Source organism: Crassostrea angulata, chromosome 7, assembly GCF_025612915.1.
Source record: "Crassostrea angulata isolate pt1a10 chromosome 7, ASM2561291v2, whole genome shotgun sequence".
In the NCBI taxonomy this organism is placed as follows: domain Eukaryota; kingdom Metazoa; phylum Mollusca; class Bivalvia; order Ostreida; family Ostreidae; genus Magallana; species Magallana angulata.
In genome coordinates this window covers 50,312,093-50,339,626 of record NC_069117.1, presented here as the reverse complement: position 1 = coordinate 50,339,626, position 27,534 = coordinate 50,312,093, and the positions used below count along the sequence as shown (strand labels likewise).

Sequence of the window (27,534 nt, the reverse complement as noted above, 5' to 3'; positions counted from 1 at the left end):
TCGAACTTTTAACTGTGTTGTGTATTTGTTTCCCTAGTATAACAGTTAGAGGTAAGTCTGAACAGTATATTTTGTCGCAGATCACCTTTATATATATATATATATATATATATATATATATATATATATATATATATATATATATATATATATATATATATCAACCAAGCATAATTTCCTCTAATTCTTACGGTAACTTATAGTTAGTTCATAGCTATAGAGAAACAAAGATCGTCCGAATTTATATCTTTTTAGGCTTCCATATATATTGAAAAGTTGTATAAATCGATATCACGTTGATGCATATTTATACCTACTTTTGGTTAACTTCCTTGTTACGTGAGCTTAAAGTCTTTTTTATTCAAGCTTTTTGTTTGGGATAATACAGCGATGAGCATGGGTTTAGTGATAGTTGAACGGAAAATCGAACTTTTAACTGTGTTGTGTATTTGTTTCTCTAGTATAACAGTTACAGGTAAGTCTGAACAGTATATTTTGTCGCAGATCACCTTTATATATATATATATACATCAACCAAGCATAATTTTCTCTATTTCTTACGGAAACTTATAGTTAATTCATAGCTATATAGAAACAACCAGACTGAAATCTACACTCCCTATTTATCGATTGGTCGAAATCTACAGCGGCTGAAAGTGACAGGACTGAAATTGACACGCCCTGTTTATCGATTGGTCCAAACCTACAGCAACCTTCGTAAAATCCCGGACTGCATGATATAATCATGACGATGCCAGACTCAAAGTCTCACAGGAGACGAGTTGGCTGTTTCTTTAAGCTTACGTACTTTTGTACATTAACATTAATTTAGTGAATTTTACAAAATTTTCATAACCAGTTTATTCATTAATAATGAAAGATGTTAATATATTCAATAAAAGGCTTTCTTTGATGATTCATGCGGGTTATGAAGGTAGTGATCATTGCAGGAAAATTTTACATAACCCGCTAACGCGGTCAAATACTTGCAACATTGTTGAACTTTTTTTGCTACGTTATGTTTGTCGAAGCGACTTTCTAGGTCATCACAAAAAAGGAGGATACAACGTTATCAAAATATTTGCAACAGATGTAAATATTAGAAATGATATTTTGTTTATTTTTAGGTGTATATTGGGATGTAAAAAAGGATTGGTACCTTATCAAATCTTTCATATAGCCCTTTAGACTTTATGTTATTCGATCACGTGCACACTCGCATTTATATCTTTATATACATCCAAAAAATATCATCAAAGCAATTTGGAAAGGTAAAAATTTTAAAAAAACCCATATGGATTCGACTTTTGACTTACAGATCCGTAGTGAATCCTCTTACCCACTGCGCTACGGTGTTATATGGTAATTTTGGGAAAGAAACTACTTATGAATTTATACTTAATTTTATTGTTTATTTTTATAAATAATACTTCACAATATGGAGGTGTCTCATACCGCCTTAAGTTTCGTTTATTTATCTGACGGGTCCTCGCATTTAGTATTTAAAAATTATGGAAAGCCCCAACAGCCTTATGTAGATAATCTTCATTTAAACAATAAAATGTTTTGTTTGGTGATTCATTTGGGATATAAAGGTAGTGACATTGCAGAAAAAACACATACCCCCGTTAGCGGGTTATGTAAATTTGTTTTGCAATGATCACTACCTTCATAAACCGAATGAATCACCAAAGAAAGCATGTTATGTTTATATTAACATCTTTCTTTAAGCTTATCCGTAATCGTCAAATTGATTAGGAAAAGTAAGTAAAATTCACTAAATTACTGTTGATATACGTAAGTAAGTTACCTAAAAGAAACAGCCAAATCGTCTCCTGTGCGTTGCTAAGTGTGTTGCTTACGCTTGGTAATATAACGGATTATAAACTGCATCTAAGGGTTCAAACAGATCAAGCTGTTTGGAAGTTTATTTTTTTTTTTTTGACAATTTTATTTAAATTGAAAAACAATAAAGTATAGTTGTCTAATGTTCAAGAAATACTAACCTTTATTTTAACTGAGCATTTACGTTTGTCCGTTTCCTGTCAAGATACAAAAACAATGACTCCACGAAATCTCAAACACGGTTATCACCGGAAGCACTCAAACAATTATTTTTACTTTATTTTATTAATTTTACATGGAATAAATATATCAGTACACGATCTAATATATATCTTAACTATACAATGTAAAAAAAAAGCAAACATATTCTACTTTATATCAAATACTTTAGATACCAATCATTTTTACAAATTTGATACCCGCGAGATTTTAACCATCTAAAGTGATTGGGGCAAGAAACTTTTATGAATGATAGACAATTGATTGACAATGTGTTTAACGGGTTTTATTTTGTCAAACGTAACTTCCGGTACTCACTGGAAGGGTTCAAACAAATCATGTTTTTAAGAAGTTTAACAGATTTTTGGGTGTTTCATCTAGCATGATAAACAGTGATTAACACTAGGCAAATATACAAGAAATACCAGCTTTTATTTTATTAATCACTTTCGTTCGTCCGTTTCCGGTCTCGAGACAAAATACCTAGGTTCACTAGGATCTCAGATTTGGCAGAGAGTGTTGATATTTTATCATATTAAACAAAATCGGACGAAAGACCTACTCGTAACGAGATCAAGTTCACTTTTAATTTTTTTTTCTAAACAATTTTTGTGCAGAAGATTTGAAGTTTTGCTGACATACTTGTTATAGTTGCAAATGACATGTGGTCAAACCTTTAAAAAATATTGGATATCACACACTAATAAGGAGGAGGGCACATGTCTACAAAGCATATATAGCATAAAAAACCAAAAAATTCAAAACAAAATTGATGTTACAGAATAAAATAATTAAGACACAGATAACAACAAGGAAAACAATGAGAAAAAGGCACAGACAAGCAATGTATTGTTTACTGATTTTAATGATCGTTATTAATAAAATAAAAAATAAAGGATTGATAAAACGCAATTATATTTAGTAATACATAAAAAAAATCAAACGGCTTTCTATAAATTATCAAAACATTTGAATATAAATCTATTTAACATTTCATTAATGCTCAATGATACATGTAGTTTGTGTAAGTGTATTAGCCTAGGGAAAGATTAAAAGTTTTCGAGACAAAGCCAAACTTTTTGGTTGGGGCAAGTCCACGGGCTGCATTTAATAATGATGAGAGATGAATAGCTCCTTCTGCGCTCGCCTCAACGGTCACACCGTAAAAACATATTTTAGTAGAAATATCGAATGTTTCGTCAATAATAATTCATTTCATAAAAACTTTTTGTGTTTAGGACAAATTAAACTCAATGACATTGAATTTTATAACAATCCAAATTTGAAAACTCTTACCCTAGTAAACAACACCCTTAAGTCAGGCTACACAACAATTCAAACAAGCTTCATTTATTACCTCCTTTATTTCCTTATATTAAGATGAAAACTTTTTGAACCCAGTTGGTTATTTTATAAAAATCTATATTGCCAAAACTAGAGCTTGTGCCAGATAGGTGAAACTGGATTCTGGAGGGGATTAGGGGCACGGTCATCTTCATTATATTTGAAAGAACCTGCGCCGAAATATCCCTGGGGCAAACGACTCCCGAGTCGTCATTGTTTAGGAGCCTTCAAATTAAAAGTACTTTTTATATCGTAGGTTGATTGTTTTAATCCTGCTAGCGGGCGCCTACAATTGGCGCTTCTTTTTCCACTGTTAGCCAGGCCTTTTTGTTTTCGCGCTTCTACGTCATTAAACATGGACTTTACTGCTTAAAGGACTTTTGAGGGAATCAAGCAATCATCAAGTTAATCCCAGTGCTCGAACATAGCATCATATATTAGCAGGGGCGCAGATCTACCACTCAATCTCGACAAGTATATAAAAAGTTAAGGGGGGGGGGGGGGCAGTTGCCCCGTATTTTAAAATATTTTATCTATTAATGTAAATCCTTGGGAAAAAATGATACGTTCAAAGTTTTTTATATTAATGAACAATTAACTTTTCTGAAATTTTTAGTCTTCCAAATATTCATGATGACGGCGCACAGTCAAATGTTTATTTTTAAAATTAATGTGGTCTCTAAGTAACGTTCCGAAAAGTTAATTAAAATTAAGTAAAATTGAAATCTCAAATTGACTAATGTCATAAAAATATGTGTACTACATGTATTTTACTGATACAATTCACCAATTTTTTTAGTAAAACATCTATCTTTATATCGTATATATTTTAAATATATAATTATTGTTTGTTTTTTACAGGATGTTTAGGTTACAGAGTATACTGTGAGATAGGAGGTGAAGTCTGTCTTGATTTTGTAAAGAACAATTCTTTTTATACCTTCGCAATCAAAAAAGACAGTTTGCCTGTTTGTGTTTCATTTGATGGATCATCTACATACGTTTTTTCACCTTTTATTGACAAGGTTAACTGTAGTATCTCTCCAATAAGTATGTCTTTGTGTTTGGGCAATTTTACGTCAGATGATGCTGGAACATTTTCACTACATAACGGTGTCACAAATTCAAGTGTTCTTTTTAATAGCATATTACTGGTAAAAGCAAGTAAGTATTCTAATTATCCTTCACCTTGAATTAATATGTTGAAAATAATTCTATCTGATGATTTTAACGGTAGTGCTTTTGTACGTCATCTGAGCTAAAAGTCCGATCCCTTTTTGTCCGTCGTCCATATGTCTGTCTCTGTAATTTTTTTACTTAACACTTACGGCTTCATAGCCAAAGCAGTGGGTCAAAATAAAAAAAATGTAGCACAAAGCATCATTATGTGAAGGGGATACAAGTTTGCTTCAAAAGAAGGGCTGAACACTTTTTCCATGGTAAATAATTAAGACATTTTTTGAAATATTTTGGCATTTTTAAAAATATTTCTGTTAAAAAACTATATTGAAAGAATAGCTCAAACTTGTATGAACGTATCATCGGGTAGAGTAGTTTGTTAATATCATGATCCCTCTGGGTAGGGTTAGGCTACAATTAGGGGTTACGTTTCTACTTATGAAGATGTAGAGAAATATCTTTAAACATCCCTTTATCAAAAAACCAATCGTCCACGAAACCTTTTAAAAACTTAAACCACTTTTCTAAGGTGACCGTTGATGTCAAGTACAGTATATGATAACTCGCAAAAATGTTTATAGGCAAACCGAGACGAAGTCTGGTGGAGCTTATGTTATAACCATGGCGTCGGTGTTCGGACCTGGTTAAAGTTTATGGAGCAAGTACTGAATACGAGGGTCAATCAAAAAATACGAAGACTTTTGTCATAGTTATGTTACTTAACGTCGTATCATTACTAAATTTGGTAGACATAATTTAGCAATAGTTTCAAAGAATTTGCAAGGAAAAAAGTTAATTAATTTCTTTATTTCTAAGAATTATTTAGAATTTAATCCTGCAAAAATAAGGTCACGGCGCACGGTCAAAATTTGTGTTATGTCAACAATAAACCATATAGTGTTGAAAGTAATATCTCCATAAATTCGGCATAAAACCAAATATTATTGAAACTTCAAATTTAGTATAGTCATGGTATTCTATGTACCAAATAATTACGGGATATATTGTTTTGTCGAACAGATATTAGGAACTGAACACAGATAGTCCTCTTTAGAGTTGACTAAAAACATCGACGTTGACGGACGTCACGGCGCAACGAGAAGTACAAATAAAATGGATCTAACTCAGGAAAAAACCGATAGAAGCTGTGAAAATGCTCAATGGTGCAAAAAATAAGTCAACAATTATTTGCAAGTTTGTGTTTAACTGTAATAAATTTTGTGAGGGTGGTGGTCATTGTATTTTGAATATAAAACAGTCCCAAAGAGAGTAGAATATCTGTAAATATTTGGTCAAAAAGTAAGTAACGTAAATCGACGTTCAGGGTTATCTTTACCGTAAACTAAGAAATACACGGTAAGAAAATGAAAACTTTAATGAACTAACTTATGATTCTCGAACAAATGTGTGCAAATAAGATGTTAAGTGGTTCAGTGCCATTTTAAATTGGAAGGAGAAAGGCACAAGAGACTAAGCATGATATAAAGATGGGGTATATCTATAAACTGTGCATGTTTAATCTTGACGTCATGATTTGAACGTTACCGTGCGCCGTGGTGACAAAACATGTTGTTTTTAAAAAGGGGTAACAAAAATACCGTTTCATCAAATGGACTAAAACTTCGCATATCAATAACATAAGTGTCGGTGCAAAGATTAATCTGTTAAGTATGACTTTCATGAAAAACATATGATAGACAGCCACAGTGTCTTCGTATTTTTTGATTGACCCTCGTATAAGTTATTACTTGTCCCATTTCTGTCTTTGTGAATATCAAATATTAACTCTGTAAAGAAGAGGAAGAATAGCTGATCCATATTTAAAACAGCGTTATAATTAGGTTATTCAACAAACATGATAAACATGCAATGAAATTGTTAGCTGTGTCTTTTACTTTTGAATTTGTAACAATCAAATGTCATTGCTTTAAAAACAATACATTGTTATTTAAATTACTTTAGCACCAGTGACATTTGTGAATATGACCCCGACACCAATCACTATGACTGCGGGACAACAGATGATTATAACCTGTGAAACATCATACTGTAATCCACCAGCCGAAATCACGTGGTACATGTCAACAGTAAACATTACAAACCAAAAAAATGGACAAACAAATTTATACGATGGTCTGGTGAGAACAATGTCAACACTGTCAATCAATGCAGTCAAATCAGACAATGGAAAACATGTGTATTGTACAGCCAGCAACAATCCAGGAGAGAGAGTAAATTCCACGGTTAATGTACTTACAGTTTTGTGTATGTATCTCAGTCTTTGAGGAAAAGGTATACACGTAGCACTGCCTACATGAACATACAAATTAAAGTGTCTTATTTAAATTGCCTTACATTTGGTAAATTATTGCTTCAAAAATTAACATCGAAATTTCACTTTATCTTTCAGTTAATCTAGGAAAAACAAAAGAAAATTAAATAGTACTCTTATTGAAAACTTGCAATCATATATTTTCAACATATATATTTCTGGAATACTATAGATGAGTAACAATTAAAATATACTGTAGATAAACATGGAAAAAATGTCAACAAAAAATTCAATCTGAGTTATGGTTAAAAATTAATATAAATAATTATATATAATATATTCATATAATAATTCATTATATGAATTTAACACTTAAAAATGATCTAATTATTTGAATAAAAAACACGTTGCTACATTCAAATTATTTCAATAGACAGACCAGAAGTGACATCAATTGTGTCTAGTCCATACATCGTTGAGGAAGGACAGACAGTTTCACTATCGTGTGCAGTAATTCATGCCAACCCAAACACTAATATCACGTGGAGATGGTTCAGAACAGACCGTCCTTTTTATACTCTTTTTTATGGACCAAACTATACAGCACCTAACATAGAGCGAAACATTTCCGGATCATACAGCTGTACAGCCAGAAATTCTGTAGGGACATCTGAAGCGGATGTAATTAATGTGGATGTGCAATGTGGGTTGAGTTTAGATAAAATTGCATTAACATTGTAAGATATTCTATATTTATAATGGAAATAAAGGAATTAGCAATATAACTAATACTTGATTTAAAGACTTAGCGATGCATTTATATGTTTTTATAGATAAACCGGATGTAATAACACGCATGCCAAGTCCATACACAGTTATAGAGGGACAAAAAGCTACATTAGAATGTTTAGTGACAGCTGCCAACCCAAACACTAGTATTATATGGAGATGGTTCAAAACGGATAGTCCTAGTAAGGTCCTTTATAATGGATCAATCTATCATGTTCATGACATACAGAGGAATATGTCTGGATTATACAACTGTACAGCCAGCAACTCTGTAGGGACAGCTGAAGCAGTCACAATAGCCGTGGATGTATTGTGTAAGTCATGACATTTAAAATGTCTATCAATGATTTTGTATACAATATTTCATGTTTAAAATTCTAGATTAATTCATATGTTGATGAATTCATATGCTATTAATAGATAAACCAGAAGTGATTTCTAGTACACCAAATCAATACAAAATTATTGAGGGGAGAAACGGTACATTAGAGTGCTTAATGATTGCTGCAAACCCGAACACCAATATTATTTGGAAATGGATCAATACAAACAATCCTAGTAATGTCCTTCATAATGGATCAGCCTATACAATCTCGAACATACACAGGAACAGGACAGGATTGTATAATTGTACCTCTACCAACTTAGCAGGAACATCTATAGCAGTCACAATATCCGTCGATGTTATGTGCAAGTATCTTAAATTTAAACTATAAGCTTTAGAAGAAAATAATTTTCTTTGATTGTCTCCTATTCAAGTACAGTGATATTATTTTATTATGATAAAATTTCACCAGTGACGTTATCTAAAAACATTTTCAGTATTCTAAAGAAAAACAATTCATCATCTTCTTTGACAAAGGCACATTTTCTTTTTTATAGTCCTAATAAACCTAAAAAAAACAGGAAGGTTAATTATGTAAAGAGTACAGTTGTATAATGACTAATTGTTTTACAGCAAATAAAATGGAACAGTTATAATAACCTGTAAACTACTAGTTAATTGCTTTTTCAGTTCCGTTTAACATAGTGGTATTTACAAACGTTTCAGTTTATACAATGTGTACACTCTTATTTTATTCTAAAACTTTGATATTTTTTCTTTGCAGTTCTTTTATATCGTATTTTTGTATATATATTATGTTTAGACAAGCCACATATAATCGATTCCCCAAGCATAACAGTAAATGAGAATGAAAGGGTCGTACTAACTAAAGAAATAGTCAGCAATCCATTATCAAATGTATCCTGGTATGATGGATCGGAGTTGTTACTAACCCAGTATGCAGTGAGGACCGCTACATTTATCATACAGAAAGCCACATGTACAGACACTAAGAATTTTACCCTTATTGCTAGTAACACAGTGGAGGGAAACGTGTCGGCGTTGATGGAAGTAAAAGTTAATTGTAAGTGGTCTTTTTTCTAAAACATTAATTCGAAATTACATAACTTCGATTTTAAGATAACATTTAAAAAAACCAAGAGAAACCTTTAGTGAAAAGAGCAGATTTAACAGCTTTTGTGTGAGCTTTAGCATATAAAACCTTATATTTTTAAAATACTAAACAGTGTTTCCGTTTACTGACAAAAGAGATTTGAATATATGTAAGGTCTTACAACGGAAGACCTTATAGTAATTGTAATGTGTTTTATTATCATTTTCCCCCTTTTTTGTCCACAAGACTTCTCAGAGATAGCAGCTTAATAAATTTTATTTAAATTTTCAAAATTGATAGAAAATGATAATATATCGAGGCGGGGTTTTTTTTTTCTTTTTTTTTAAAAATTCATTTCCTGTCGTCCGTTGACTGTGTCGCAACAAAAAAGCAAAGTTTGTCACTTCAAAATCCCAGGAACAACAAGAACTTCAACATTCAAACTTTGTGGGATGATAGACCTATATGTGTAGATGTGTTAAACCATTTCGATTTGTTTGTCGTAACCTCCAGTCGTCATCGGAAACAAGTCAAAAATTTATTTTTTTACGTATTTGATTAATTTTACATTGAAAAAAATACTGGTATAAATTCTTACATATAACATTTAAGCAATGTTATATACACAAAACGATCTACTTCCGATGAGATATCTAAATTATCTTAGGAAGCTTTTTAAAAACAAATGTTGTACTCTCAAGATCTCAGAAACTGTATGTGATCAAGACACAAAACTTACTTGGATGATAGACATTTGACAGAGGATTTGAATAACGGGTTTCATTTTGTCGATCGTCACTTCCGGTCCACACCGTAAGAGTTCAAACAAATCTGGCTTTTTATAAGTTAAACTGTTTGTCTTTGACAGTTTAAGTTACTTTAATAGATAAAAATATATAATCTGAAAAATATCTAAGAAAGGTCAGCTTTTATTTTCATTGAGCACTTCCGTTTGTACGTTTCCTGTCCCAAAACAAACCTTGTCTCCAAAATATCTCAAAAATGGTAGAGACTTGAACAACTAAACATTGTTGCCTGATAGACCAATGTATGTACATGTTTTTACACTGTTTTATTTTATCTGGCGTAACTTCCGGTCGTCAAAGGAAGTACTCCAATAGCTTTTTAAAACATATTTAGACCCGTGAGATATCAGAAACTGTAAGAGATCAAGACACAAAACTTACTCGAATTATGTTCATTTGACTGAAGATGTGTTGAACGGGTTTCATTTTGTGGACTTTCACTTCCGGTCCTCATCGGAAGGGATCAAACAAATAAAGCTGTTTATAAGTATTATAAGTATATATTTTTTCTTTGAATATTTTATTCGGTCTGATAAACAGTAATGTATCGTAGGTAAATGTACCAAAAAATCCTCTTCAAATGCCTATCATCACTTCTGTTCGTCTGTTTCCGGTATCAAGACAAAAAAAAAACCTTTTCTCAAGGAGATCTCAACACTGACAAAAACAGAACAACCAAACTTGGAGGAATGACAAAATGGTGTATGAATATAAGTTTTCCATGTTCTGTTTGATCCTGCATAACTTCCAGTCATCACAGGAAGTACTAAAAAATTGAATTTGTCATTTTGGTTTTTTTTTACATCGAAATAATTACTTGAAAACTCCCTCACAATATACATCATATTCATTTATTTTTACAGAGGAATGCAATTTTTTCACAGATTAATATATAAAGAACGGAAGACCTTTTTGTTGCTGTAGCAACAAGAGTCTAGTTTCTTTTATAGTTTTATAATATAAGCAATATCATTTTGTGTTTTTTCCTAAATCCGAATCCAATATAAGGTCATTATATTTATACAGTTTGGTTATTTTTTATAATAGTTTCTTACATTCATGAATTTAACAAATTCCCGTGGGGTCCAAAAATGTAAAACATATAACTTTTGAATGACTCCTTAGGAAATCGGGATGGTAAATCACTTTTTAAAATTATTGAATAAACTCTATAGTATTAAAACTTAATGCAACTTTTTTTTTATCAAAATATGTAGGTAAATGTAACTGGCTTCGGACATGTAAATTTTCTTAATTCATTAGATATTTCCGATCCGTTTGATATAATTGTTTAATGATTTTTTTAAGAGGGCCAACTAATTAACATGATAAAATTAAAGATAGCTAAAAAAGTTAGGTTATAGTTTTATTTAGTGTCATGATTCATTGAGATAAAAAAATGATTGAAGAAAGAGCGATTCATCATGAATTGTTATCTAAATGCAAAAAGGCCATGTAAATGGACCGTACACCAAAAAAAACATACGAATCCCAGGGTTTTGTTGAAAATTGTAATTCCAAATATTTAAAAAAAAAGTGACTTTATTTACAAAAAATAAGTGTTTTATCTATCTCTTTTAATGAAAATATGTGCAATTTAATTGTAAAAAAAATATTAAACATAAAAAAATATAAAATATTTGCTGAAGTATTTAATCAGATTTAGATAAACAGCATTGTTAGTTTTTTCTGAATAAAAAGATTTGTAATCAAGATAGATTTTGATCAAGGTAAATTGGTTTAATGGTAATAGTTTGAACGCAGTCTTATTTCTATCTTCTTGACTTATTCATGCACACATATAATGTAACCTGTTTCCAACATCCCATCCTATCAATCTAATTAAATTAAAATGTTGTTTGATCTTTTATAGCGTAACGTAGAGGAGCGTTTTTACTAGTCTAATTTTAGATAAATTGTCTATCCTATTCAATGCAAACTTTATAAATAGCTACGCTTTTTAAAATGTGTAATGTGTTTACTTCATGTATTTGCTTATTTGTATTTTATTAAAATGATTTTTTTAAATATTTCAGGCAAACCCCAGTCATATAAAACAAATTTTACGCTTGGAGTGACTGATACTACTGGAATTGATTTTTCAACCTTTGTTATTGCATATCCTGAGCCTTCGATTAAATTGGAATATGAAAATGGATCTGTATCCGATCAGATGATGAAAAGTATAAGCAGAAATGCAGTGAATAATTTTACCATTCATATCAGTCAGGCAGTTCTTAATCAGAGTAATTTTGGAGTTTATCGTCTTAAAGTATGGAATTCGTTTGGAGAAGTAACCATGATTGTGAATGTAATACCCCAAAGTTAGTATAATACGTTTTTTGATTATCAATACTTTTACAAAGTAAACAAATAACAATACAATAAACTTCATCTTTAAATAAGCTATATGTGCATGGATCATAATACACTTACAGGAAAACCAAACAGTCCAGGCAATGTTGAAATTTTTTGTGAAAAAACGAGTGCAAATGTGCAATGGAAGTCATCTTTTAATGGTGGAGACCCCCAGTTATTTACTATCTTTGCTTCAAACGGTCAGCAATTTGAATCTGAACTCATATCAGATAGGGGAGAAAATGAAATTCATTCAGCATTTATACAAAATCTTCAACCTTCTACGACTTATGTGTTCTATGTATCTGCACAGAACAGTCATGGACTTATCTCTTCAGAAAGAATCAACTGCACGACATTAAAAGGTAAAGTGGCTCAATAAAAGGTTAAAAAAATTTTCATTGAAATAATCATATAAGGAAGAAGTGATTAATACAAAAAGTATTTATATGTTTTGTTTATTAATTAAAACTAAATAGCTAATTCTAACTTACACTGTCATAAACCAAATTATTGTTAAAATTACATAATGAATTGAATTTGCTTAAATTGTTCATTTTTTAAGTATTTAGAAGAAACACAAAGTGTATGCAATTTTTTTGCCAATACAATCAATGCATGATATCGACATCACAGAAGAAATTTGAGAAAAGATTCCTCATAATCGTTTTGAGTTTGTTTTGTTAGTATTTACTTCATTTTTAGTTTTAACTTTTTCCGCTCTGTATCGTTGTTTGATTGATATGTTTAACTTTACATAATCACAAAGAAATTTACGAAATAAATATTTAAGTACTACGTTTGCACATGAAAGAATATATCATACTAGTTTATAGGTTCATTGATACTTTTTTTTAGTGCAAAATTGTTTATTTTTTTTAAATGTCTTGTGTCGTACATGTATCTTAATATTGCCTGAGATAGCATGAAGTGTGGTGTCTTTGTCGATGCTAAGACAAAGGGTCAGAACTAATAGGATGATCTAATCATAAGATTTATGGATCTTTTTATCAACAGAAATAAGAATATACCTAGCCCAATTCAATTTCATTTTTCTCCAAGTAAAATACGCGATGTTTTCTTCTTTAAAAAGTCACTGAGCGAGCACTATCTTTTCTCATATATATCACTAGACGAATTTAAAGTCATCAATTGGCTGCAATAAATGATTTTATTTTGTATTTATGTTATGATTGGAAGACACCCAATCGAGATTGCAAATATAAAAAAAATGTTATCTTTACAGTTTAACATTCTAATTTAATGTTTCTTATTTCTTACTTGATTTTTAGCATAATCATGCTTTGATTCTATCATTCTAGAGTCTTCTAATAATTTGCCAGTTATTACCGGAAGCGTGGCTGCTGGAGGGATTACTCTAGCAATTGTGGTCATTGCTGTTGTCGTGGTTTTTCGAAGATTCAAAAAGTCAGGTATAAACATAAACTATTTTCATAGTCAATGTAATATATTTAGAAAATTATCACTTATAAATGATGGGTTGTACTGCCCATTTTTGGGGGCTTCAAATTATGTGGAAAACTAAAATACATTAAAATTCAACAATGAAATTAATATTTAAAACACATGCAAATAATTTATTTCTTGTGGTTAATTAATCTTCAATGCTGAATAACAGCTGGTGTCTTTAAGTATAAGTAGGGGAAATGCAAATAAAGTCATTAAACAACCAGAGTGAATTTTTATTATGAAACATATGACAACCTTTTTTTTTCAGGCAGCCAAGCAAGGTAGGATGATTGTTTTATTATGGATTTTTCTCAATTTGTTTCTGTTTTTTTTACTACACTTAGTTTATCGTTAGGATGACAAATAAATTCACGTACAATCATTCGTACAACATATTTTCATCTTATATATATATATATATATATATATATATATATATATATATATATATATATATATATATATATATATATATATATATATATATATATATATATATATATATATATATATATATATATATATATATATGTTGTGCATTTTGCGTTATCTGAAACAATGAAAATGCATACTTTTTGTTTTCTCATTTTTTTTCAGAAATTTATCCCCCCCTTCTTTAACATTGAAATAAAAGTTTTAACTATATTTCAACGAATTCCAAAAAATAAAACGTATTTTCGTTTAACAGCTTTTTTTGTAGATGATATGGGATGATATCTAATATCATCTGTTTTAAAACATTTTCAATTGAACATCTTCAGTGATTTGCATATTTCATCATTAACATTACATACTTGTGTTTCAAAATATGTAACTATTTGTAAATATTCGTAATATATTTATTTTCATTTAATATACATTCAATGGTTTTTAAAATTTTCAACTATATATAGTAATTTCTTTAAAATTAAAAAAAAGGTATGGAAAGGAAGAGCCAGAAATAATATTTTCATTCACTAAAAATCTGTGTATGGGCTATTTCTTTCAATGTCGTATTCCAGACATAGAAATGGACAACAGGTCAGAAGAATATATTTGAAATATATTGTATAATTCTTTATATTGTAACAGTAATAACCGTATAAGAGCGAACGAAGATGCATCACATTACACAACACTTGCAGGTATTCGTTTCGAAGTTCATTTTTACAAATTTCAGCCATTAACTTAACCCCAGTTTTATATTCTCTAAGAGAGCCAGTTTAATTCAAACTATAATAAAGCATTCTTTGATCATTATTATACCCGCACTTTCTAAAGAAAGTTTGGGTATAATGTTGTTACCCTGTTCCGTCCGTCTGTCACGTTTTACTTTCTTAAACTGCTCTTACATCTTATAATCCAGCAAACTGAACTCTTGGTGTTTGATTTTGAGTGTCATGTTGTTTTGTAAAAAGGTTCCAAAAATTCTTTAGTGTCCTAGGGGTCAAATATTTGGTGAAAAATTACGGGGTTTATTCTTAAATCTTCTTACTCGAACTCCTCCTACATTTTCAGCAGTAGACAAATCATCTCTTGGAATATGTTTTAAGGTATCCTATAGATGCAAAAATAAGGTTTCTGAAATTTCAATTTTATCCTGGGGTCGTTGAATGGCGAAAAATGACGTTTTTTTACAAAATAAACTGGTTTCAAAAACGTCATTCTTTTGCAGTAGCCAAATGATCTCCTAAAGTGTGATTGGTGGGCGCATATTGAAGTGTGATCAGGTTCCAGAATATTTTTTATTTAGGGGATCAGTGGGCAACAAAAAATGAAGTTTTTTTGCAATAAAAAGTATGGTTCTCAGAACTCCTCTTACAACTTTTGGAGTAGCTACGTCATCTCTTGGGATATAATTGGGGCTGTCCTTCAAATGTGCAATAAGGTTTTTGTAATTTAAATTCATCCAGGTAGTCAAAGAGTAGCAAAAAATTGACGTTTACCACTCAAAAAAAACATAGATCCCAGAACTCCTCTTATGATTTAATGGATAGACACATCATATCTAGGGATATGATAGGGACTGTTTTATAGATGTGTAGAAAGGTTTTAAAAATTTAAATTTCATCAAGGGAGTCAAATAGTAGCGGAAAATTGACGTTTATCACTCTAAAAACATAGATCCTAAACATGTAACTCCTGTTACGATTTTTAAATGGATAGACACATCATATCCTGGGTTATGATAGGGACTGTTTTATAGATGTGTATGACGGTTTTTAAAATTTAACCCTCGGGCCCATTACATACATACCGTTTGATGCCCTTAAACGATCAAGAATATATATGGTTAAAGGGTTGGGATCTCAACCGTTTTCGAGATATTTGTGCATTTCCTGTTCGAGGAGGGTCACAACTACCCCCGGGGGCCATGACTTACATACTGTTTTATACCCCTTGACACAAGGAACAAGAATATATATGTTTTAAGGGTCGGGATCTCAACTGTTTTGAAGATATTAAGGGACTTGCTGTTCGAAGGAGGGTCAGGACCACCCTAAGGGCTTATGACCTACATAACATTTGATGCCCCTTGATATAAGGAACAAGAATATATATGGTTATGGGGTCATGATTATAACAGTTTCTAAGATATATGGCAATTTCCAATTCCTGGGGGGGGGGGATTACCCCTGGGGTCAGATCTAATAAACCCAATACATTGCCAGTAATAGTCAATATATGATTATGAAAACCCTATATTATTATCTCGGTCCGATTTCAAGATACCATTTACAATAGAGTCTACAATTCTTCCTATAAGGTTCAATTTTAAACCCTACATCATTTTGACCCCCCTCCCCCCAAAAAAGTTGTTGTCTAACCCCAAATGAGAAAAATCAAACTAGGGTGCACAACTAGATATGCAGGCCTATTGTATCCTAGATTTTTGTGCAATTCTGTTTAGCCATCTGTGAGAAACAAGTTCAGACCGGAAAAGAAGAAACAGAAGAATAATTTTACATCAATAAGAACTTTACAAAAACAATAAGTCTCGAATTTCATTTAGGAGACTTAATAATAAAGATGAAGGTGGAACAACACATCATCACAAAATGGCTGACCGCTGATGTTTTATTAAAAGGATCTTATGAACTGAAACAGGTGACTTACTTCATAGCCGAGTGGATAAAGTGTCGGACTTGTGATCCGTACATCCTGAATTCGATTCCTGCAGGGGTTTTTGTTTTTACTTTCTGAAATAATTATTTTAGATATTCATTTTTTATCCCCAAACTGCCAATTTTTCTCTTATTTTACATTTGTACAATTTATTCATCATTTTATCTTTCATCATTAAAATATTTCCTGTTAATTTGAGTGCCTTTTTCCAGGTGTGTTATTCGACCTTAAATAGTGATAGGGTCATCAAACATCAATAATTTAAAGATATTTAACAATTTCTGATTCTAAGGGGGTCACAGGATGACCCCTTAGGGTAAAGACTTACATACCATTTTGATCTAATGTGCCATGACCAAATGAAGAACAAAATCTTTGTATTAAGGTGGGAATCTCAATTGTTTTTATGATATTTGATAATTTCAGGGAGAGACAAAGTTCAGTTATTTGTAACATGCATGTATTTTTATGACCTATTTTTCAAAACCCCTTGCACTATTTGATAAGGTAAATAACAGCTTTAAATTGTTGCAGGACACCTGCATATTGTAATATATACTTCCTATTGAAATAAACAATGAAGTATAAATATAATATTTCTCCCAAAATAATGTTATCTAACATTGAAACGCAATGGGTTAGAGCAATAACATGTTCGTAAGGGCATTGGAGTCCGAGGAGTATTTTTGGTAATTTTACTTTTGATATAAATAAATTTTTATTGGGGGGGGGGGAGGGTCTGGATTCGTAACTCCAAGTCCTTCTCTAATTCAGTGCACACAATTATGTACATGTAGGCAACCGCCGCGGAGAGGGGGCATAATTTAATTTTGTTTGTAATAATTTCTGTCACATGAAATGCTAGGAATATTGATTAACTTAAAATTCACATGCAAACAGATCAACCTCAAATTGCACATAAAGTGCTGCTCATGTGAATTATCATATGGGAAGGGATCTCATATGTCAGTTATGAAAATTATAATTTTTAAACGTATTACTAGAACTTGCATTTGGCCTTTAATTTTAATTAAACTGGTACACAACAGTGTCATTTAGGGGCAAACACTTGATGCGGGTACTACTGTCTAATGACAGTATCTAGTTTTTGGGTTTTTTTTTTACAAATGCTCAGAATTAATTTCATATTGATGACTGAGAAGAACTATCCAAAATGTGTTTCATTGATTAAGAATTGGCTATTTGGAATAAATTAACGATTTAATTTGATTTAAATTTCATTTTTAGAACGGAATGAACATAGTGAAAGGTGAGTATTGATTGATAGTTATTTAGTCCTAGTCCGTATGTTATGCATCTATCATTATTAAAATCAAGAAATGTATCAAAAATACTATTTTTAAGAACTTTCTCATTAATCGCAAACGCTTAATTTGGCTTTATCATTATTCGTTAAGCACCAAAATTAGCTTGCGGGTATCATTATTTAATCATTGAAGTAAAAATGAATATTGTAATGGAAAAGAAGTCGTTCAAGAATTATCACTTCTTCAAAACCGCCAATTTCAAAATAATTCCAAACTTTATGACAACAAATGTGTAACGTCAATCAATGTATCTAGTGATACCATTTGCATTTTTATCATAACGCAATATGCAGTTTTGTATTTTTATTCCTTTAAATCGTTTTTGTGGTTCTTCTGATCGAAGGTAATTGTTAAGAAAATTCACGATTTGTTTTATATTTTAAATATCTTAACTAATACACCAATCAAAAATAAACAAACGCATAAGATTTGCTTTGCTTATGTAAAATCATTGTAACGAGACGAGAGATTTAAAACATATAAGCAAACGTTACTATTAATTAACAAAATTGTAAGAGACTAAATAGTTTATATTGTAAAAGTATAAAATGTTCTTTTGAAATAACTAGATTGGTACAAGAATTCGTCGTGGTTTTGTTTATATTTCAGAAACGTTTATGATATATTATCACAAAACGAGGGTGCAAATCAGTACGAAGCTTATCTAATGAAAGGTAATGCAAATTTTTATTATCATTTTGGTGACCTCAATTTTCAAATTTTTTTCAAAAAGAAATTATAAACGTCATACTGTAAACACAGATATGCAATCCGACCAAGCTGCTAAAGAAAACATTTTTTTATTTCGATCAAAAAAGATTAAAAACAACTTTTCTGAGTGATAAACGATCGCAATCTAATATCCAATTATAGGGTCGCGCTTGAATTCAGAAATTGTTGATGTAATAAAAATAGTTAAGGAAGGTGCATCTATTTGGTTGATAATATAAATAGTTTAAACGCGCTTTCAAATAAATAAAAACAATATTTTTATTTTTATTATTTTTGTATGATTGAGATTATCAAAAACATTATAAGAAAACCTCACATATCCCCCACACTCTCTAGGTATAATATATACAGTGTTTAATATCCTGGCAATTTTTATATACTAGTATAACATTGTCTAAAGGCATGGTTTAGAGTCTGCATATAGATCTCTCCTACCTGTTTATACGTAGCTAAGATCACATAAAGCTAAAATCTTCATTAATGGATATCCAGGCGTTTTATTAGACATCAGTTTAACCTACAGTTATGCCTAAAGATTAGTCAGCTAGAATGTTTTTGTAAAACTATAGCGGTTGTAGTAATGTCGTCTTCCCAAACGAACCATAACCAAATATAAGATTCTTTTACATCTGGCCGTGTGGATGCATAAAAAATGAACTGTTGTTTTAGTCTATTTTAAGATAGACCAGTGTAAGTAGAGCTAGAGTATCTTCAAAAACACACGCTTATGAGTGTCATGTTTCTCTGTTATTAAATCAGAATTGGGAAAATATGTTAGAGGAAGTAGTATAATTATAGGATTATTTTCTCTATATCTTTGAGATTTAAGAACTAGAAAGTACACAATAATGTGAGCAATATACTTACATTACTTAGTCATTTGTGGACGAATTACTAGAAATCTTGATGATACATATTTTTCAAAATTATGATAATGCTTAGTGCTAATTCAAATTTTATTTTGTAGAAAGTCAAGAAACTAAGAGGTACACCTCTCTCTCTCTCTCTCTCCCCCTCTCTCTCTCTCTCTCTCTCTCTCTCTCTCTCTCTCTCTCCAAGTTTAATACATGTTTTAATAACAAAATGGGTTAAATTCACACAAAAAATTGTTCAAAGTTTTGTAACATTTGCGAAGAGCTGCAAATTCTTAATCTGTAAATCTTCATTTAAAGGGGCATGGTCACGATTTTGGTCCAAAATTATTTTTTCGATTTTAATGTTTAGAATGCTTCAGTAGGGCATTTTTAATAGGCAGCCAAACTTTGAGTGTCATTTGTTGAGTTATTAGCGAGTTACAGAGCTTACAATTCCTCGCTATGTAAACAAAGCTTTTGTTTACATTTTGAACGTTGAAGTGAAAATTCCAGTTTTAGACCTAAAATGAATGTTTTAAATGTTAGGACCTGCTTATCTATGCTTAAAATGAATAAGAATATAGACTAATCATCTTGAAAAAGATTTTTCACTGGTATATTGAACCTTGTTTACATGACGAAGAATTATGAGCCCTGTATCTTGCTTAAAACTCATCGACGGGTACCCAAATTTCATTTGATCATTAGAAATGCATTCATAAAGCATTGTAAATAATAAAAACAGAAAAATAAAATATGACCAAAATCGTGACCATGCCCCTTAGATCTGAATTTTTCAATGTAAAATCCCTTTCACAATTGGCGCACGATCAGAAGCGACTGAATATTCGTGCGACCGATAAAATTAGATATGAATCGTAAACTGTTGCCAAAATAATCGCATTTGAAAACAGTATTCGTACGAAATTCGCACGATGTAAGCGAGCGTTGAGCGATGCAAACGAATTAAATCTTGCGGTATATCTTACGTCTATATGCGACTGTTGTACAATTAAAGCGACTGTTGATAGATAATGCGATGGGATCGCGCGAGATATCAGGTGATCGAACGATTAAGCATGCGCCAATTCGACTGGACGTGCGATTATGCGTTTCATGGTACTAATGCTCGCGCGAGTCAGAGGAGGTATATATTTCCGACGCTTTACAGTAGACATGGTTGAAAGCCAGAGAACATGCCGCCCAAGAAGAAACAGCGATTCAGCAGCATTTATTATTATACCTCAATATGATTATTCTATTTGATCTGATTGGTCTAGAAAGTCACGTGACAGGGCGATTTCGTAGGAATGAAAAAGCCGATATGAGCATATGATTTAAACAAATATGAGTAAATTTAAAAAAGATTTAATCATTATGATTCTCCTTATATCACAACACCAACTTAACTATCTATGATTTGAAATTATGAAAGAAAAGTGAAAGGGGCTTTAAACGTTTATTGCATTAATGTTGAGGGAATATGAAGATTCATTCCCCCCAGAAAAACAAATTTCCCTCCATCGATGCCCTCGGGAAATATGATTTTTCTTGGAGAAATTACCCTTCATTTATCACTCACCAATATGCAATAAATGTATATTGTTAAACTGTGGTCTGAAACAGAGATGCTTATACAGGGTAAATATACAAGTGGCAAAGCGTGGCTTTATTATCACCTCTTTAAAACCGCCAATATTATATTATTATATTATATATTACTCTATTACTGATAAGTCGTGCAATTATAGTAAAACGTTGCAAAATAACATCGCAGGACAGATAAGGCAACACATCGTTTTGATATGCTAATGAAGGGATAATGAGTTATGACGTCATAATATACGCCTCGCCTCTGTATTACCATATATAGAACATATACCGAAAACAGCAGTTTAGCATAAAATACGGCTGATTTAATACTTCATAAGCAAAATATAACTACGAATCACTCATGTGTGTTTTTATAAGTTTACAACAATCAGAATATACGAAGAATTTCCATAACGCATCTGTCGTGTGGGTGTGAATCTGCGTCCCAAAAGCGCTCGTCAGACGATGTAAACACGTGTAGCTGGTATTACCGATGATGGCGATCTTCTGATGATTTATCAGGTGTGTAGAATAGATATGCAGTGTATTTGTAATATACCAGATAGTTCAATAACTATTTTATTGTGATTTTATACTGTTGATGCATTTCTGGTCGACTTAATGTGTTGTTTCGTTCAAAACATGAGGAGAGACTGCATTATTTACATTTAGGCCTATACAATGTACATTGTACATGTAGCTTTATTGCCAGTCAGTTAAATTGTTGATCATTTTCACCAATCGACACGAATCAGTTCATAGTACTTGTACTGAAAATATTTAGCTTTACACAGCTGTTTGTTTTTATTTCAATTTATGAGTAAACAATACAAAGACTGTGTGAAAACAGCTGAATTGATTTTCAAGTACGAATGGTTTCATTTAATGTTTTAAAATGATTGATATAAACCTATGTTATTTATAAATCTACAATTTTGAATATTGCTCATCAACAATACATGGTATGTTTTAATTTTGAAATGTCAGCAGTATAGAGAAATCCGAGTAAAATATTTTAAGAAATATTATTGGAAAAAACCTTCTGTATACAAATTTATACAATTATTAAGTGTTCAAAATTTTAAAGAACTGTGTAATTTGGGGAAGTATCTCCATCTAGCTTTCAATATTCATGATAATTAAGAAAAATTTCTCTGGTTTCTTTGCCTGTTAGTAAAATTTTATTTTATATACATTATCAATGAACTTCACATGTTCATGTACCATACCATTATTTCAATATTGCTATATTTATATGTAATAACCTATGCCATAAGATGTATGTCTTGTGCAAATAAAGAATATAATTCACACTGACTGCACCAGCATTATATAATATCAATCAATCAAATCAGTTATGTGTGTGTGTGTGAGAGAGAGAGAGAGAGAGAGAGAGAGAGAGGTGCATGGTGCATTTTTAAGGTCAGGCCGGGTAAAATAAAGGGGTGCAATTAAACTAATATCATGCACATATCGGGGTGAGGATGTGAATAATTTCAAACTGAAAAGTTGTATTTGAATTTGTGCAAAATTAAATGCACATCTAAACATAATGAAATGTTTATTAAGATAAATAAATTCCATTGACTATCAAATTGTAGAAAATCCTCCATCTCAGTCTTTCAGCCATTTTAATAACAAGTTAAACTTACTGAAATATATTATATAATTTTCATTTTAGCTGGTACCTGCTTTGTCTTGAGATTTACATAAATGATGTTCTTATTGGTGATCATTTACCCGCACCCTTATCCTGGTGTCATATACAAGATGAAATGATGGAAAGAAAAACCAGAACTTTAGGAACAGGAAGACTGTGTCTTTGAAGAGAGAAGAGGACCATAACTAAGAAGTCATACAATAAACACATTGACATCATAAAAAGAAATTGCAATTTTGAGTTTGCATGCATATGTCAGGTTTGACACAGTTGTCACAGAATTTTTTTTTCAGAAAGTCCCTTTATCTTCTTGAATTAATAAAACAAATGAACCAAATATAATTGTTTCTATATATATAATTTTGTTTGAGAAGTGGAAAGGGGATGGTATGTAAATGGGCGGTAGAGAGAGTCTCTCACATAGGAGAATTCAGACTTATTTAAATTCAATATATTGATGTGAACCAAAAATGGCTTTTGATTGCCTTGTTGCAGGATTTACACACTCTATTTCCTTTCTCGGTAATGAGAAATGAGCATTTAGAATTTATTTTGTGAATGAACAGATATGCTAACCCTCCCCCCTCTCCTTAATCTTAATCATTCTGCATGTGTTGAATAAAAATAAAAGTCAATTTTAATCAGTGTTTAAATTACAAGTGTAACATGTGTAATACAAAGGTGAATACTGTTGATTACTTATGGGGGATGGGAAAAGGCCTCATACATGGGCAGATCTACATGTATAGTCCCCGTGGCAAATTCTAATTTAATTCACAATTTACATAGTAAAACACCATGGTACCTGGCCCCTGGCAAACAGAATAAAGTTACCCCTTTGAACCTCCCCAGAATAATATTAACAGACCCAATCAGTGCTATAGAATATGCAGTCATTGGGCAAAGGCTGCACATAAATAATGAAAAAATACTCCATATCTTATTTTTTAATATATATTATGAGAACAATTTAGTTAGTATATTAATATCAGGGGCTTCATTTGTCTCTGTTGACATCTAATCCCTCAAATAATTGTGTACAATTAGCTCTTATATATTTTTCTCCCATTACTAAAAAAAAATTAAGAAACCAATAACTCCGCGAATGCGGTTAACCAAGAGAACTGATACACAACGGTTTTTTGTTTACATCCATGATACAACAGAGGAAATGCGGACGATTCATTGTCTCTTTTAAAATAAATAAAACAGAAGCACTATGTTTAAATAACCATTGACATAATGTACTGTTGGAACATATCTTAAAATTAATTCGGATTATGTGATAAAATGACATCGCGCCTATATCAAAAGAGTTATCGCTCAAAGAGTTACCTCCCCTTTTGGGATCACTTGTGCGTTTGAAATGTGTATTGATTTGAGAGGACTTCTAGATTGAGAAATTAAATGCAAAAGTTCAAGTGCAAGACGGCTATAGATATTATTAAACTTGGTATGATTTTCTTCCCTGTTACGAGTTCTTTATAAAAACTGATGCTCATTTGTTGAGAGATGAAGGTTTACTTTTTAATTTTAATGAAAATATACAAAAATGCACTATTTTAGGAACAAGTAGCCAGTTTTTAAAGAAATTTACATTACTAGTAAACTTTACAACTGAATGAGCATTGATTTCTATGATGTATGGATAATTTTGAATATGTTGCCATATTACTTACTCTTAAATTCCTTTGCCTTGCCCTTGAACTTTTTGTCTCATTTTAGCATTGACGATTTTTGTCTAAAAGACGCCCACGTGACCCTAAAAAGTCACGTGACCGACAAATTTAGACATGGTCAAGTAAAAGTGACCCATATCTTTACAATAACACCCAAAATAGTTTAGAACTATTCATTATGCAGAAATGAATAGACAAAAGCAAAACGACATCCTTTTACTGCTGTTTAAAAGCAAAATGTTGCCTTAACTGTCCTGCGATGAGACATGTTGAGCAACAGTCTTGTGGTCACACAATACGCGCATAAACAACTGCGATTCATCTTACGACCTATAAAAATCGTGCATCACTCTTGCAAGTACACAAAACGTTATAAAACGTTCGCACTATTGTTCGTGCGTGGCACAGCGATGATTTAGATCGCATTCGGTCGCGTCTGAATAATGTGCATGCCCACTATTTTGAGGAGACTTGATGCGATCACTAAAACGCATGCATGCAACGAATGCAAGAGCGTGTGCAACGAATGCGAGAGCTCGTGCAACGTCTGAGAAAGCTCGTGCGAATCTTAAAAATTCTGATCGCAAAGTGTCGCAAACTGCTCGTGTGCAAATTGTGAAAAGGGCTTAAAGTATGTTTTAATTCAAACGACATCTTATCTATATATCATATCATATAGAAATCCTTTTAATTATAGTCAAATGTATGAAAGCTTACAAAAGACAGAGGTTTCTGATAAACGAAACATTTGTGACAAACAGATGATCGCCAAGTACACAAAAGGTATAAAACATGGTAGTTATTTACTAAATATTTCTAAAGTTACACATGAAGATATATATACTTAGCAAGTTAAGATAAACCATTCTAAAAATCACAATTTTAAAATTTGTGTATAGATCCCTTTAAAAGGTTCTTACACACGATTTAAACTAAAACAATTAATTGTATTTTTCCATTCGTAATGTTTAAAATGAATAATATAGGTATTTTTAATGCTTTGTTGTCAAATTTTGAAAGTCAAATATTGAGTAATTAACAAGATGCAGAGTTTGAAATTCTTTGTTTTGAAAACAAAATTTGAGCCTGTCATTGTTTCATCTGTGTTTAATTGGCACAAGTTTCAATAAAATTTTGCTTTTAGCTCACATGAGCTGAAAGCCTCTCAAAGGATGTCATAGGACATATATTTGAAGTGGCAAAAATATATTTAAAGTGGCAAAAATGCGATAATATAGTGAGTGATCTTTTAATAATCAAAACAAAAATAAGTAAACTCTTTAATGTCAATGATAAAATCGTGTATCAAATCACATTTAGGAAGAAAAAACAGTCGGCACTAGGGGATTGAACTCGGCTTGCCTGAGCACAAGTCCACTACTCTAACCATTATGCGACGGGAACTTTCGCTTCAGGACTTTGAAGATTTAAAATCTCAAGAATGCGTTGATCGATTTTAAAAACAAATCTGCATTCATAAAAAGCGTTTCTAACAAATATTTAAAATTATCGAATATATAAAACAGTTGAAACAAAACCAGGGAGGTTTCGTACCATCCGGTGACGACCGAAAGTAACAGCTAACGTTCGGATAGGGCACTGCGGATATAAACTCTATATTTGCTTAAAATTTGAAAGTTCTATCCTTGATACTTTTTGAGAAAAGCCGTGAACAAGCAGTACATGAAATCTGATTTACTCAGGACCGGAGGTGACGACCCCCAAAACTGGTCGATAATTTTCTTACAAATATTGTTTAGAGTTAAGTTTGAAAAATTCATTGAAAAAGGCCAGATCATTTTTTTTAAAAATGTGTCAGATAAATTTTAATAGTTGAAAAAAACCAACAAAACCATAACTAACAAGAAGGTCCTCCGTTATAAGAACAGCCGTGTGCTTGTTAAATTCATCCAAGGTTATTTATGGGTCGGATCACTGTTGTCTCTTTCTCATTCATTGTTAATTATTTTTATTAGGTTCACTATTACGACAGAAATGTAGAGAAGTGGTATTTGGGGTTAATTCAAACTGGTTTAATTTAAATGGTACAAAAAGCATATCTGCCATTAGCATTAAATTGGTTATTGTCTAGTATCCGTGGTTAAATTCATATCAGTGAATAATTATTTTGATAAACTTGATTGCAAATAGCTATAGCTGTGACAAATATGAAGAAATATATGCAATTGTTTCATGAGTATATTTCATATCACATTTCTATTTATAGATGTGTCTAATATATACGCAAACCAATCCGCAACAGATAATTCTGCAGAATACATAAACCTCTCGTTTTCAAAGTAATTTCTTTTTACTACAACCAACAACTGATGATTTGTTACAGTGGCCAATCTTTTTCGTGATTTGTACTTTTTAATAAAAATACTATGACTGCAGTGGTATGTCGCCTTTTTCTTTTTCATCATTATTAACAAAATACAGCATGCACTGTGAACTATTGAATTAAGAAACAATTAAAATTATCAATTGTTACAAATAGCAAATACATTTCCTACTTCAGTATGTTCTACAAAAATTCTTATGAATTATTAAATTTAAGAAAAATGTCCATATTTGTTTGCTTAGCTACAAAAAGATATATATTTATAGCCGATATTGATTAGCTGATATTCATCAAAATAATTAAATTCAAAACTCTTTTTTTATCTTACTTGTTAAATCAAAAACTTTTAAAAGGTTTTATTAACTTGTATATAGTTTTGTTCTTATCGTTTGATATCGAATGCATTCATTGTAACAGACTATCGCCAATGTAATCATTATCTTACATTGTATGTACTATGATAAATATTTACAATTTTGCTATGTGAGTGGAATACAGCTCCTGATTAAAATACAGTA

General features: G+C 31.3%; 1 protein-coding gene across 9 annotated transcripts; it reads left to right on the top strand.

The window, feature by feature from the left end:
• Nucleotides 1-27,534, top strand: LOC128191854 (carcinoembryonic antigen-related cell adhesion molecule 5-like). 9 transcript variants are annotated; one of them, XM_052864184.1, is made up of 17 exons: nucleotides 1-51; nucleotides 4,270-4,572; nucleotides 6,550-6,852; nucleotides 7,293-7,562; nucleotides 7,693-7,962; nucleotides 8,069-8,338; nucleotides 8,797-9,057; nucleotides 11,930-12,217; nucleotides 12,332-12,616; nucleotides 13,574-13,684; nucleotides 13,990-14,002; nucleotides 14,793-14,845; nucleotides 18,075-18,096; nucleotides 18,764-18,828; nucleotides 19,854-19,872; nucleotides 25,370-25,455; nucleotides 26,900-27,534. In XM_052864184.1, the coding sequence occupies exons 2-17, from the start codon at nucleotides 4,461-4,463 to the stop codon at nucleotides 26,974-26,976; spliced, it is 2,505 nt and encodes an 834-aa protein (XP_052720144.1). In that variant the 5' UTR covers nucleotides 1-51; nucleotides 4,270-4,460; the 3' UTR covers nucleotides 26,977-27,534. The 9 variants fall into 9 exon arrangements, 4 of the variants coding, with proteins under 4 accessions (XP_052720144.1, XP_052720141.1, XP_052720143.1 ...); XM_052864181.1 differs by lacking the exons at nucleotides 1-51; nucleotides 26,900-27,534 and adding exons at nucleotides 287-475; nucleotides 25,993-26,473; XM_052864180.1 differs by lacking the exon at nucleotides 1-51 and adding an exon at nucleotides 288-475.